The sequence below is a fragment of the Pagrus major genome, chromosome 1 (genome assembly GCF_040436345.1).
Source record: "Pagrus major chromosome 1, Pma_NU_1.0".
NCBI classification, from domain to species: Eukaryota; Metazoa; Chordata; class Actinopteri; order Spariformes; family Sparidae; genus Pagrus; species Pagrus major.
This window is the reverse complement of record NC_133215.1, coordinates 32,056,770-32,071,861: the sequence shown is the minus strand read 5'-3', so window position 1 is coordinate 32,071,861 and position 15,092 is coordinate 32,056,770. Positions and strand designations below refer to the sequence as shown.

At 41.6% G+C, this 15,092-nt stretch overlaps 2 protein-coding genes across 2 annotated transcripts; one reads left to right on the top strand and one right to left on the bottom strand.

Moving 5' to 3' along the window:
• The first annotated feature begins 9,036 nt into the window (after positions 1-9,036).
• anapc11 (APC11 anaphase promoting complex subunit 11 homolog (yeast)) lies at positions 9,037-11,165 on the top strand. The gene is made up of 3 exons (XM_073471293.1): positions 9,037-9,191; positions 9,328-9,445; positions 10,815-11,165. Exons 2-3 carry the CDS (start codon positions 9,337-9,339, stop codon positions 10,958-10,960), a joined length of 255 nt encoding a protein of 84 aa, XP_073327394.1. The 5' UTR covers positions 9,037-9,191; positions 9,328-9,336; the 3' UTR covers positions 10,961-11,165.
• A 1,598-nt stretch (positions 11,166-12,763) lies between these two features.
• Positions 12,764-14,246, bottom strand: ppp1r27b (protein phosphatase 1, regulatory subunit 27b). The gene is made up of 3 exons (XM_073472664.1): positions 14,030-14,246; positions 13,760-13,910; positions 12,764-13,360 (listed from the first exon to the last, which is right to left on the bottom strand). Exons 1-3 carry the CDS (start codon positions 14,244-14,246, stop codon positions 13,237-13,239), a joined length of 492 nt encoding a protein of 163 aa, XP_073328765.1. The 3' UTR covers positions 12,764-13,236.
• Between the last annotated feature and the right edge of the window lie 846 nt (positions 14,247-15,092).

Below are 15,092 nucleotides of genomic sequence, written 5' to 3'. Positions count from 1 at the left end.
TTTATGCCGTATGCTAATGCATTACCAGCGTCACGTATTTTAACTGAAAGTTAAAATTTGGAGGTTTTCCAAGTCCCCTGAAGTTTGACATATCTGGCGTTGGATGTTCAAATGTGTAAAAACCGAGTATAAACCCAATACTTACATTTAAATGTCAAGTCTACGCCACTTGATGTCGCCATTTTTCTTGCGTTCCCTCTTCTTTTTGGGACTGAGCAGCGGCGTGCAAAGAATCTTGGGATATGAGAGGCCGCGAAGGATAGTAGCAGTGCGTCCTCCGAAAAGAGGGAAAAGAAGGCTGCATTTGAAGGAGCCTTCGAATTTGGACAGCCTTTGCGCTGCGTTGTGACATAATTGGCCTTCAAATGTGCCCTTCGAAGGATGCAGCCCCTGAATTTGGACACAGCTAGGGGCTTTGAAGGGCACATTTGAAGGCCACATTTAAATGTAAGTATTGGGTTTATACTCGGTTTTTACTCATTTGAACATCCAACGCCAGATATGTTAAACTTCAGGGGACTTGGAAAACCTCCAAATTTTAATTTTAAGTTAAAATATGTGACGCTGGTACTGCATTAGCATACGGCATAAATTAGCATTATGCCATTGGAAGTAAAGCCTTAAAAGCCTTCACTTTCAAAATGTTAGACGTTCAGAAAGCCATAAAATCCATTCAGTCAACTCTCTTTCGCGGTCCTGGGTGGCAGAAATCGTGACGTAAGGGTAAGGATGGGAACATCTGGTGACGCAACAAGGAAATACTCCGAAGGCTAGACCGTCCAATTTAACAACAGTTGACGCAGCCTTCGAAGGTCTCTCTGAAGGACTCGCCTTCGGAAGCCGCAAAGGCCGGGTCCTTCGAAGGATGCAGCCCCTGAATTTGGACACAACTCCTGGACTTGGACACAGCTAGTGGTGTCACCTTATGGGTACATGTCTCTCATTTGTCGTTTCCTCGCTCCTCGCTTGAACCGGAAGTGGTTCCTGTCCGCCATCTTGCAGGCCATCCCAATTCTCTTATCTGTCGAGGAGCGAGGACACAAGAAAGCTGCCTTCACGGAAGTCTTTTACCGGCCGACACGCCCCATTAGTTATTGATTGGACGCTGCAGCAGATTAGACTGATCTGATCTTGAGTTTCGTACCGGAGTGAAGACAAATAACAGCTTAAACTCAAGTGTGTCACCATCAGGTTTTATGTTTAGTTTGTTTTCTGATTCAGCAGTGAGTTAAAATGTGTCAGCCTGGCTGCAGGAGAACTAAAGAACCACAAACAACTTTCTCCATTTATTACAAACATTTTTCTTTTCATGGTCTGTTTTAAACATATGAGGCTGATCATTCCTGAGCGTCAGGTTTCATATGTTACATCATTTCACTTTTCCCTCAAACATTTATCCCAAAAATAGCTTTCAGTGTCCAGAAGCACCACAGTCACATTCTGGGTTATGAAAAGATGATGATTTCACAATCAGAATGTCACTGAATACAGAGGCAGATAATGAATATATATATAAATGCGTTCTGTCAGTTGAAATGGTTCCTGTGCGTCTGAGCAGACAGAGTACAATGTATAAATACACAGTACAATGTATAAATACACAGTACACAGTATTAATACACAGTACACAGTATAAATACACAGTACACAGTATTAATACACAGTACACAGTATTAATACACAGTACACAGTATTAATACACAGTATAAATACAGACTACAGCTTGTTCTTCATGTGCAGCTGTTTATTAAACAGGTAACAGACAGAAAATCACAGGTGCAGTTTGAACTTTGAGGTTGTGGGTTCACAAAAAAAATCCAGAAGAAGTTCAATGTGTTTAACAGAAGCTTTGTTTGTATGAAAATGAATAATCAGGATATCAGCAGGTGCATCACATCCTGACATGTCTAATGAGATATACAACTGTGAGAATGAAACGGGACCTGAACCCAAACAAACCACAACACCAGACAGCAAAGCAGATACAGATCCAGCTGCTAGAGTTTCTCCAGAGATCAGCCTTTGGAAAAATATGGCGATCATCCAGCAGAACTGTTTGCTGTCTGCTTCAAAGATATTTAAACAGGTATAAAGGACAGGATTGGTTGTACAATGTATGTAATGTATAACGTAGGACACAGACAGCAGCTAACATAATGATGAGTACTAACTGCAAAAGAATCATATATTTTATTTTAAGCCATCCATAAATCAAGTTCATCACAATCTAATTTCCAAGTGTAGGTCTAAACTATATTCACTATAACTTTAATCATGTAGATGTCTGAACTGATTACACTAAGCTGCAGACACACGTTCGATCTTATCACAGTAGTGATGGATCACAGATTTATCCATGGACACCACGGTTAATCTGTGGATTGGGCGGTCCAGGTCATAAAACTAAACATTGTGATTAATATCAGATGAGCTAATGGTGAGTGAAATAAAACATCTCATTAATGAAGAAAACATTACATCACCTGCACTATAAGAAATGATACAAGTGCGTCACATCAGTTTAACTTTGTTGATTATTTAAATCTCTCAACAAGTTTTAGTTCTGTGTTGTAATCTAAATATATGTAGATAATGGCATTTTTTGGCATCAATTCATCTGATGTTTATGTCGCTGTGATCAGTTGCAGCATCATCAGAAACGGACGTCGCTTCACGTGACGCTGCAGAGGAAAGAACATTTCATATGTCTTAAAACAGATTTCCTCGGTATCACCACGAATCCTCGGTGGGCGCAAGGAAAGGACGCAAGTGAGGGAAATGTGGAAGCAATTTAGGTGAAATGGGAAGCACCCTTAGTCATCCTTCAGTCAGCCAAACACACCTGCAGCCAATCACACACGCACACAGGTAACAAGACAAAGGGATTAAATCAGAGGAAATTAAAGAACATACATGAAAATGTTCATACAACCTCTGTGGTCATAACCTTTTTAACTGGTTTTGAGTTTATTGTACACATTTGAGGTACTTGTACTTGACTTTAGTATTATCTTTTCATGCCAGTTGTATACTCCATTACAATTTAGAGGGAAATATTGCACTTGTTACTCCACTACATTTATTTGAGATTTTCAATTCCTTTACAAATTATGATTTCACTCACATAACATATGAAAAGTTTCTAAATTATGACGCTTTGTCATTGATGAAACAACATGTGTCACTGATTACTTTGACAATCGTAAACATTTCATGGATTGAACTTCTTAAATGTGAATATTCTCTTTATAATAAATCAAACGGTCAGTTGATTTATTGAGAAAATAATCTAGAATTAAATAAATAATCCAAATATTCATTAGTTTCAGTCTTGTATAAAATTGTGAAAAATTATCTCACATTAGTTAACTAAAACACGGTCCTTAAACATTACTGTGTCAGTAATAATATAATGATATTGTCTATAACAGTAAAATGTTCACAGGAGCCATTTTTTGCATTGTGTACTTTTGATATTACAGTACATTTTCCTGATAGCGTTCTTGCATACTTTCTCTTAAGTAATATTTTAAATCTTATTCCTACTAAGCCTCATGCATTAGTAAGCTAGCATTAGTCCTGTCTTAGTTCAGTCAGATACACGACAGTAACCCCTGGCAGTTTTTGGGTGTTAATATTAGGTAAAGACTAAACTAAGAACTAGTTTGTGTGTTGCAACTCATTTTCAATCTCCACATGGTAAAGACTTACATTATAACCAGGCTAAGATTGAACATATGAAGAGCTCATGCCACCAGGTCCTGATCAGTCAGAAAGTAAATGGTTGATAAATACCGTGGTCATCTTTGGACGGCTGATAACTGATGTTTATAAGCCTTTATAATTGCTAAATAAATGGTTCATAAAGCATTTCATTGTTTCAGAAAAGTGGACTCACAATTCTTTGTAAAATGGATGTCAATCTGAGTCTAGCCAATCTCTCACTGTCCTTTTTAAAAAAAACATTTAAGCACAGTATAAATCCAACACCATACTAACTTTAACATATCATTATATTAATATATTCAAGTACAAGTACCGGAAAAATGTAGCCTACTCACATGTAGTCACTTTATAGCCTGCAGCCAGAAACTTTGTCAGACTTAGCATTGTTCTTTTACATATTTTCATATATATGTAATAAATAAATAAATAAATTACAAAAATTATTAAAACATGTAAAATATATATATTTTTGCATTATATACATATAATACAAATATATATATAAAATGTTAAATATATTTGTATTATATATACTGCATAATTCAATATATATATATATATATATATATATATATATATATATACACATATACGTATATATGTATTGAGCTGCAGTGTATCCATTCATCTTATGCAGCTTCGGTGTATTGATTCCTCTTGGTCAACTGCAGGGTATTCATCTTTCCACAGGGGAACACGTCTTCTCACCTCAACCCACTTCTTCCGCTTTGTAGTTTACCAGAGCTCACAGTACTGTTCGGTGTGTGTGTGTGTGTGTGTGTGTGTGTGTGTGTGTGTGTTTGCATGTACACTCCCATGCTGATTCGGGTTCTTCAATCGTCCACTGGGGACCCGCATCTCTCAAGCCGGCCCGAGATTCTTCAGTCGTCCACTGGGGACCTTCATCTCTAAAGCCGGCTCCAGATTCTTCATTCTTCCACTGGGGAACGGCACTTCATTGGCTTTTTCCTCTTCCTAGCTTGCGGGAGTGTACACACACACAAACACACACACACACACACATACACTCAATTTAGTAACATTTTAGAAATGTACAATCATTTGTACAACCCTTTCAAAACACAACTTTTATGCGATGTCCTTTGTAGTGGACAGCAGGACTTACTACCTCCTGTTTTTACCTATTTCCATACTTCAGAAAACAGAGGGCTGAGTCAGACTTTGAGCTGTCAGGAGGTGAGGTGGACGAGGACCAGACAGTAGAGCAGGAAAGTGAAAGCTCAGATGAGGACACATCAGTTTGTGAGGAGTCTGAGCAGGGACACCCACCATCCTTTATTATGGATAAGAAGCAATGTGTAAGCTCGGCTTTCTAGTTGGTCTGGTCTGGTGCTGGTTTTTCAAGTCTACGGCCACAATACATTGACCAGAAGCTGGGAATCGGAGGCAATGCAGTCGCTCGGATGGCACAGTCTGTTGTAAGAGGAACACGCCTGTACTTTGACAGGTATTTCACCTCTGTCAAAGTAGTGGATATGTTAAAAGCAAATGGTCTCCTGGGAGCAGGGACCATTATGAAAAACACAATCCCTGCACTGTGCAAGTCAAAGATGGCAGATGACACCAAGCTACAAAAGCAAGGAAGAGGTACATCCCAAATGGTTGTCATGAAACCATCAGAGGTTGCTGTGACAAAGTGGCAGGACAATAAGGCAGTTCTGATGGCCTCCAGTGTCCATGGGATAGTGCCCCAGGACAGCTGCATGAGATGTTTGACCTAAGAGAAGCGCCATTTTACTGTGCCTAGACCTGCTGTTGTGACTGAGTACATGTTGTGAGATAGCCTTTTGTTCATATGAGGCTACCGTAGCCAGCGGGGGGCTGTGCGTTATGACGTTACCTGGGGGAGCCGGGAAGTTTAACAGTTGGTGACTTTTAGCCGTGTTGTGTGTGCTAGTGAAATAAATGGAGTCATGAGAAACCAGTGTCTTGCCTCATATCATGACATGGTGTCAGAATTAAGGACCCTACGCTAACACTGGTGACGAGATGGCTAAGTTTGGTCCCCCAGAGTCGTTCGATTTTGCCCAGGAGACAGAGATTTTCCCGCTTTAGAGTAGCGTCAAAGCTGGATAAGGAGAGCGGTGAGGTGCAGGTGAATTCTCTCCTCTACTCCATGGGGAGAGATGCGGAGCCAATCTACAGCTCATTTGTGTTTACTGTTGCCACAGAGGCTATTCTACACCCTGAGTTTGACTTTAAAATTGTGGTGGAAAAGTTTGATGAACACTTTGTACCCAAACAGAATGTCATCCATGACCGCGCCTGCTTTCACAAGAGGACCCAACGGGCTGGTGCAGAGGCTACAGCTCGAGGCAGATCTAATGCTGGAGAGGGCCATCCAGCTCGCGCGCCAGAGCGAGCAGGTCAAGCAACAGAGTGCGGAGCGTGTGGAAAGTGGAGTGAATGAGGTGAGACACAAACAGTACGGCAACATGAGACAGAGCTATGATAAATCATGACAGCCACAGGGACAAAAACACAGTGACGCTAAACAGAACTGCCAACGATGCAATAGGATGCATGATCAGAAAGAGAGCTGTCCTGCCCGCAATAAAAGATGTAGAAAGTGTAACAAGATGGGCCATTTTGAAGTGGTGTGCAAAACCAGAATGAGACTCAGGCTGATCCCTTCCAGACCAACAGTGTACAGCCCGGGAGGGAAAGTTTTGTGTGTGGGAAAATTCCTCGCCACTACCACGTACAAGGGCCAGAAATATCAGTACTGGATGGTCAGTAAAGGGCGATATGCAAGCAACTTACTGGGCAAGTCTGTGGCTAAGCGAATAGGACTGGTTGCAAGAGTCAATGAAATTAATAGCAGCTTAACAGGTGATGTGTTTGGAGAAATAGGATTACTGAACTGTGAGCCTGTTAAAATACAACTGACAGATGAAGCAGTGCCATACAGTGTAAACACACCATGCAGACTCCCATTTCCCCTCCTCCCAAAAGTTGAAAAAGAGTTAAAGCGCATGCTCAGCCTGGGGATCATAGAGGAGGTCACCGAGCCCACAGACTGGTGTGCACCAATGGTGCCAGCTCCAAAATGGAACAAGGATGAGGTCAGGGTGTGTGTGGATTTAAAACGGCTGAACAAGGGAGTAAAGCAGGAGCGCTACATTCTGCCCACACTGGACGATATAACGCCCAAGCTAGCTGGAGCCAAGGTGGGTTCAAGTGGGTTCTGGCAGATCCCATTGGACCCCAGCTGCCAGAAATTAACCACGTTCATAGCTCCCATGGGCAGATTTTGCTTCAAACACTTGCCATTTGGGATTACATCAGCGCCTGAGATTTTCCAGCGGCTGATGAGCACACTGCTCAAGGGCCTGGAGGGAACCGTTGTCGTGATCGACGACATCCTTGTCTACGGGTCTAATAAGGAGGAACACGACCGCCGCCTGAATGTGGTGTAGAGGCTGACATTTGTTCAGGAATCCCACGGGTCACAGGATTCCCACGGGATTCCCGTGACTCCTGTGGATTACAGGATAAAAAAGTTAACGGGAGCAGATGGGAGCAGGAACCAACCAATAGGACAACAACAACAAAAAAACATAGGACAGGCGTGCTGCCACTTTGTAGTTTTCTTTCCATAAGCCTACACTGTTACGCAAGTCAAAAGAACTACACGGCCCAGAAGCCAACAGTGCTTCCGGCCGCCACTTTCCGCCGGAATTCAAAAGAAGAACAGCAATGGAGGGAGCAAACACCAGCGGAGAAACCGATGTGGTAAGGTGGGCTAGTGCCAGTTGCCAAGAGGCTACTGGCAATCCCAGCAACAAGTACTCCTTCTGAGCGTAGTTTCAGTGTTGCTGGGAGACGGATTGAGGAGAGGCGTTCCACCCTCAATCCAGAAAAGTTGATGCACTTTTGCTCTTACATAGCAACATATAAGGTTCCTGGACTCAACGTGTTAGATGATTCTGTTAGTTAACCCTAATTAGTTTCTGGGCAGTGTTTTCTCGCAAGTGTGTTCAAATGTGTGATATGGCAGTTGTATTTTTATTTAGTATGTGAATTGTGAACTGCTCAATAAATTTGTAAAATGCAACATTATATGTTCTGTTTGGGTTTATTCAACTAAGGTAGGCATGGTGTGACCGGGGGGCGACCCCCATTCCGACGGTCCGCCATTCCGACCGGGTTAGGGTTAGGGTTTCATGTTCGGAATGGCGCCCTTTTTTCAAAAATAATTAAGGGCCAGCATTCCGAAATATGAAAGTGAACGTTTGGAATGGCGGCCCTTTGGAATGCCGCCCTGGAACCGGTGTGACCCATGTATTGTTTTCTTGTTTGTTGTTTTTTTACTGTGACTGACCTCCAAAAGAGCTAGAAACAGGGACTTAGCAGGTGGTCCTCCATAGAAAAACTATAGGGACCACAGGCCATGTATTATTTATGTTTTGTGCCCTTTAGTGAAGGTTTTTTTTTTGGATTAAGGCAATAAATGCCTCCCTATATTACCACAGATGAACTGTTCCTGTTGCCATATCTTTTGAAATAACACTGCAGAAAGTAATCTAAAAAGAATGGGGAGAAGATCAAATCAAATTCAATGTATTGCCTAAAGACTAGAAGAAGAAAAAAAATGGGAGCGGTACAGGAGTGGGAGTCATTCTGAATGGGAGCGGTACAGGAGTGGGAGTCATTTTACCAGGACTGGGATGGGACAGGATTTTTTTTTTACTCTGGCCCGGGATTGGGACGGGACAAGATTTTTTCTGTGGCAGTGGGATGGGACAGGAGTGAAAATCCACTCCTGTGTCACCCTCTAGTGCACAGATACAGACGTTTACGCAGCCACTGTGTAAAGGCCTTTAGATTTACACGTTAGACTTTGGTGCTCCCTAGTGATAGCATCGAGAACACAATGAAGATTCTCTACATCCAGGTAAAGGATACAGCTCTGGTGCCTACAAGTCATCTCAAGTAAAACAAAAAGTCTTACTGTTAAGGATTCCCCCGCCCTTGAAACCATTTGATTTCATGCAGAGTATGTTACCCGAGTGTGTCTATTTAACTGTATATAGAAAGAGTTTGTTGCTGCAGTGGTAGAAAGTGACTAGGACATGTGAGTAGGCTAATTTTTTCAGGAACTTGTACTTCCTATGTATATATATATATGTGTGTGTGTGTGTTTGTGTACATTTTTATATTTTACATGACATGAGTTTTTTAGACGTTGGTTTCTTGAAAAAGAAATTCTCTCGCTTTTACCCAAATGGACTGTAGAGGGCAGTGTTTCCCCTCCCATCACAGCACACAGCCGGTCAGAATTTCCACAGAAGAAGAAAAGGGAAAATTTACCCGGGTCATCTTTTAGGTGCATGTTGCTGCCTCTCAACAAACTGGCTATAACATGATATCTAGTTTGCAAGGAAACATTATAACTTAACTATAGCTGTTGGATAACTGAAGGAGACGCTGGACACTGTCTGGTAAATTATTAAAGGCTTCATGTTGCGTATCTAATAATAGCTAGCTCCATAAATGATTTGTCAACATTAGCTCACATGCTAACGTTAGCTTCTTTGGTTCATATGGGAGTGTGTTGAGTGTCTCTGCTCTCGACAGACACGGAGGATGAAGGTGAAGATCCGACAGTGGAACGGGGTGGCCTCTTGGTTGTGGGTGGCCAACGATGAAAACTGTGGGATCTGCAGGATGCCCTTTAATGGCTGCTGCCCGGACTGTAAGTAACAGAGCTAGCGTTAGTTAGCCTTATGGTATGGTTTGTCAAGAGATGTCCAGGTGAACATGTTTACTGTGACCGCTTTACATCGTTTTTCCTGTACGTTTTGTATTCAAATACAATAACCAACACAGTAGGAAGAGTATCATTATTAGAAGGATAAATAGGCTCCTCGGAGAAAGAGATACCCTAAAAATAACATCATTTATTGTAGTAAAACAACTTGAATTTCATGTTTAAAGTAAAGAATTATTTATGTCACTGGGGTTTAAGGAATTCACTACATCACTACACTGCATGTGTTCAATGACTGAAGTTGTATTGCATTTAAAATTAATTAGTTATTAGTCTAATTATCAAATTATACATACAATGAACAGTAACTGCATTTACTTAAAGGTAATACAAACAGCAGTGAAAATAAATGGCCAATTTCTGCAGAAGTCAGTATTTTCAGTGATGTAGGATTAATATGACTATAAAGAGTCATTTTATTAATTGATTGTGCAGTACTATTTTAAATAAACTGTACATAATGATGTTTAGAGATCACTTTAACTCTCCAGTTGTAAACCTGGTTCTTAACTTACCTCTCTGTATTTATCATATCCAGTGATGGTCTGAAATATTGCCCACAAAGCATTTTAATTCAAGACATCAGCCCTTAGATATATCAGTTACTTATTAAATCATAGTAATAATCTAAAAAAAACGGTAAATGACAGTAATACTGTAATGCTGGAAAACCTTTAAAATCAAACCACTCTTTACACTACTGTACCAGACACTCAACACATGACTACAGTTTGACACTAATCAGACAGAAGGGTGGACGAATCAGCAGTCCTGTTTCTATGCCACAAACCAGGGTGATGATGTTAAGCACAGAGAAATGCTCTGCTGTATTCTGAGGACTTAGCATGTGCACATTTTATGTGAGGAAAGAACTTATCAAGTCATTTTGCCTTTTTGCATCAATAATTTTGCACATTTTGTGAAAACTGAACTGTAGAAGTTGTAAAGATATATATTTAATGTTTTGTAGAAGCACACTTGAGGCTTTTGCATGGGTTTGGCATGTTTTTTTTAAAACTAAATAAACACAAAATGATGCAATAATAATACAGTAGGTGATGCAAACTTCAATACAGGTATTTTCATATATGATAAAAAATACTTTCTTGTCATTACATTCAGAACATTGAACTGATCCAGTAATGAAGGCATTATATAGTTTTAAATTACCATTTAATATTCAGCTATGAGTTTTGATGATTGACATTCTTTTCTCAGTATGTTTTACAGTATATAAGACAGTTGTGATACTAAACTGTTGTTAGTCAGTTGTAATATTCAACCTATTTTGCAGGTAAAGTGCCTGGTGATGACTGCCCGCTGGTCTGGGGTCAGTGCTCCCACTGTTTCCACATGCACTGCATCTTGAAATGGCTGAACTCACAGCAGGTGCAGCAGCAGTGCCCCATGTGCAGACAGGAGTGGAAGTTCAAAGAATGAGCGTGTGGAGGCGGCGCTGCTGTCTGCCTGCAGAGACTCACTGAGAAAGACGTCCTCACGGAGGCCTGCTCATGGATTCCATTTTTATATCAGCTGTAAATAACTGTTTTTGTACTTCCCCATCTGATATAATCTAAAGGACTTTTGGAACCTGTTCTGTGACAGATTTAGTATGAACTTAAATTAAACAAAAACCTACATCACATGCACCGTATTCCACTTGCTTTGCATGGTCCATGTTGTATCATCAGTATGGTTGACTGCCCCAAAAGCTTCTGTGGCAGCAGTTTTGAAGGATATGACCTGAATTTCAGTGTTCGGCTCACTGATTCTGACATTAATCCTTCCTGATGAGATTAACCAGGTTGTTTGGTGTTTTCAGTAATGGGACTCAAGAGGCACTTAATAAGTAGTTTATATCAGAGTCAGATTTTTCCTTTGAAATGGAGGTATAAAATCTCCATTTGATGATTTTGGCTCATATATCCATCCAGACTAACTTTTGGGGTTTTTAAAGTGGCAATAGTTGATATTTTTGCCCACTTTGGAACAGTGGAGCATTTTGAGCACACAAAATTCACACACAGTATTCTGACCTTATTAAGTGAATGTGTGAGCAAGTACTCAGCCACTATGTTCATCAGTTAGATGCCAACTCTGTTTGTAGTTTGGTGCTGGATAGTTTACTGTTGGTAAATCAGAGGCTTTCTGCTGTTGAAAAAGAGGTTGATGAGAATGGTGTTCATGGGCAGAAAAGACAGCAAAAAATGTTGCCAAGAAAAAAAGCTGAAAAGATGAGGAGATCTGCAGAGTTGGATGGTAATTCTCTGTGAGTTTGACATCAAGAGTGACCCATTTCACACTGTACATGCTCATTAATTCTGTTGTTAAGATAAAAAAAATATTTGTCCAGCTTAAAAAGTCCAGTGTGTGGGATTTAGGCGGAGAGGGGTAGGAATGGAATATAGTATTCATATTAATGTTTTCATCACCGTAAACCATGAATCGTTGTGTTTTTGTGACCTGATAATGAGCCTTTTATATCTACAGAGGGAGCAGGTCCTCTTCCTTGTATTCCATCCTGTTGCACCACCATGTTTATACAGTAGCCCAAAACGGACAAACCAAACACTGGCTCTAGAGAGGCATTTTGTATTTAAGCAGCCACCATTGGGAGATATGAGGTGTATTCAGTTGGCTGCAATCTGTAACCTCACCACTAGATGTCACTAAATCCTACACACTGGACCTTAAAGTTTCTTATTTCTTCTCTGTCTCTAAACATAGCTTGCCCAGTTAAACAGCATAGTTTTGACAGTGTTTTGTATCAGATATTTGCTTTAGGGAGCTCTCTGATCACTTTGAGTCCCTGAGGATGAAAGCTGGCCATTGTAGAAAGGAGAACATCTTGTTGAAACCAAGACATGTTGGCCATCTGTTATGATGGCCCTCTTCTAAATGTTGCAGATGATTTAATATTTAAGGTGGCTGCTCGTTCACATGCACCTTGCTAAAGGTTGAAATTGGTTCCGAGTCCCTCAGGTCTGTTTACTTTGAATTCAACCAGGAGCTCAAAGCGATGCTCATTCTGATGTTATTGGCAGTGCCTTGATCAGTTTTGCTCTCACACTACTATGACATAAAGTAAAAGGCAGGCACACTAAAAGGTATCATCTGATAAACTTTATTTTGAAAAGTAAAAAAAGTCATATACAAACAACAAAAAAATGAATACAGTCAACTAAGAATTAAACTGATCAGACAGCAAAGGGTTACAAAAAACTCCAGGGCTTAAACATCTGATCAGTTTCAAACATTTTCAATAAAGGCAGTCAACACAAGCGTGTCTGGTTTTGCCAGTCTTAGCTGTCAGAGAGGTGCTAAAGAGCTGAGCGGCCACAACAGTTTCAGGTTTCACAACATTCAGAAGCCCTCCTTACCCCAGCGAGTGACATGCCAAATAAAATGAACAAACTCCACAGTTAATTCTGTTCACTACGGTATAAAAATATGTGAAGCTCTTACAGGATACAGTAGATCTGTACTGCTGGAGGTCAGAGGCCAGCCCCAACCAGCAAAACTACTCCATCCAGGAAGCAGCCAACAGGCTCCATCAGCCCTCCCTCCACCACACAACCACAGTCCTTGACCTCCATAACCGAGGCATCTCATAAAATCAGGTTGCTGGACCGACGTGGCCTTTCTGTCCATCCCTGCAGAACAGTCATGTGACTGGGCAGCAGGTTCACACTTGTGTCGTTCACAGCCAGATTTTTTCAGTCATTGACAGCCAGGCCAAAGATCTCCAGCAGCTCCTTGTTGTCCGGTTCAATGAGGTCAGCTGGCTTCTCCCCGCAGTCTGTCTCCAGCTCAGGGTTGGCACCCAGTGAGAGAAGGTAGCTGGAAGAAACACAATATAACGCTGCTTACTAAAAGAGGTCAGATCTCGCTGGTTTGCGTCTTTGGCAAACTCAATGCGAGTTTGTGTCATACTTCAGTGTCAGGAAGGTCAAAGAGGTGCAAGAATGCAGCAGTTCCTCCAGCTTCTCTTACCTCTCTCTCTCTCTCTCTCTCTCTGTGTGTGTGTGTGTGTGTTGGTATGTGCTTGAAAATGTTTTAACATGTCATGTCAGCTGCTTCCTACACGCCACATTTTGCCTCTTCTGCTGTTGCTCTATATTTCAGCATTTACCATTAGTCCATAACAGTAACATAGTCTTTTCTTAAATTAAATTGAAATAGAACCTTAAATATTTCTGACTACTTTAGAGTAGATGAAGAAGAAGAGCAGATGCTCACCGTGCAATGTGTGGGAAGCCATCGCTGCAGGCCATGTGCAGTGGGGTCCATCCCTCCTCGTCCCTCTGGTGGATGTCGGCTCCGTACTGGATCAGCAGCTTCACACACTCCAGGTTCCCAGACAGGACGGCCTCATGGATGGCAGCCATGCCTACATTGAGAAATAACCATAAGTTCAGTACAGAATCCTGTTTTGGATTAATAAGAAAAGATTTGTAATTGCAGAAGTTTCCTAGATCATGGTGATGTAAATGAGTCACTGGCTCTCACCAGAGTGGTAGATGGTGTGAAGGCTGACTCTTCTGGCTCTGATAAAACGGCCGATCCTCTCCAGCTCGCCCTGGCGTACATAGTCCTGGAAAACGATATCATTAGGGAAGTGTACGCTGCGGATTGGCTTCAGAGAAGCAGAGCTCTTGCAGCTGACTGAGACGCCACAGTCCTGGGTGTAAGCCTTGATTCCCATGGTCTGGGACACAGGGCACATTCTGGTTTGAGGTGGAGAAAAAAAGGTCAAATCCAGCAACACTCTTCCAAAGATTTAAGCTTGTTTTCCCTCAGGTCTTAAAAGTCAGAGTAGATTTTTTGTTCTCCTGTAGAAAGTTGAAGTGTGCTTGCTGTCCAGTGTCCTCCTGTGTATCAACCGTGGATCTGTTCCTCTGAAGGCCAAGCCTCCCTCTGGCTTCTTTATACTCTCTGTCCGGCTATTTTAGGACACAACACCTCACAGATTCAGTGGCGAGATTTGGAAGATGAGTAGCCCTGAGGTCAGATCCCTGCCACTCGCCTGTCACAAGCATCTGATATAGCTCACGTCTCCAGACATGACAGCCAGTAACCTCCGTCTCTGTTGTCACCCACACGCACCCAGATGCTTCCCACTTAAAGATAGTGGTGACAACCCTGGAGCTGAGGGAGGGGGGCGGGTGGAGGCTTCTAGTAAACACCACGCAGGATAAAAGTGGTTTACTGCTGGAGTGTGTCGGTGCCAACTGCATGGGCATGGAGAGGTGAAGTGCTGTGTGTGGGCTGTTGACCATCAAGTGCCCTGACATAAACAGTCAGTGAAGGCTGCTGTCTTCATAGTCATATTCTATCTTAAACTGTGATGTGAGACACAGGATGGTTGATGATCATTTCCAATGACTGAACGGTTTGTATCATCCTCTTTATTACTCTTTGCAAATCAGGATGCAACTTTGTCATTGTCTGGTACATTTGCTGCTTCTCTGATCAGATAAAAAAAAAAAAAAGAGTGAAATCTGAAGCCGTTACCATGGACTCTGGGGTGATCGTTTTTAATTATTTTTAGCATTTTTCTGGCATTTTATAG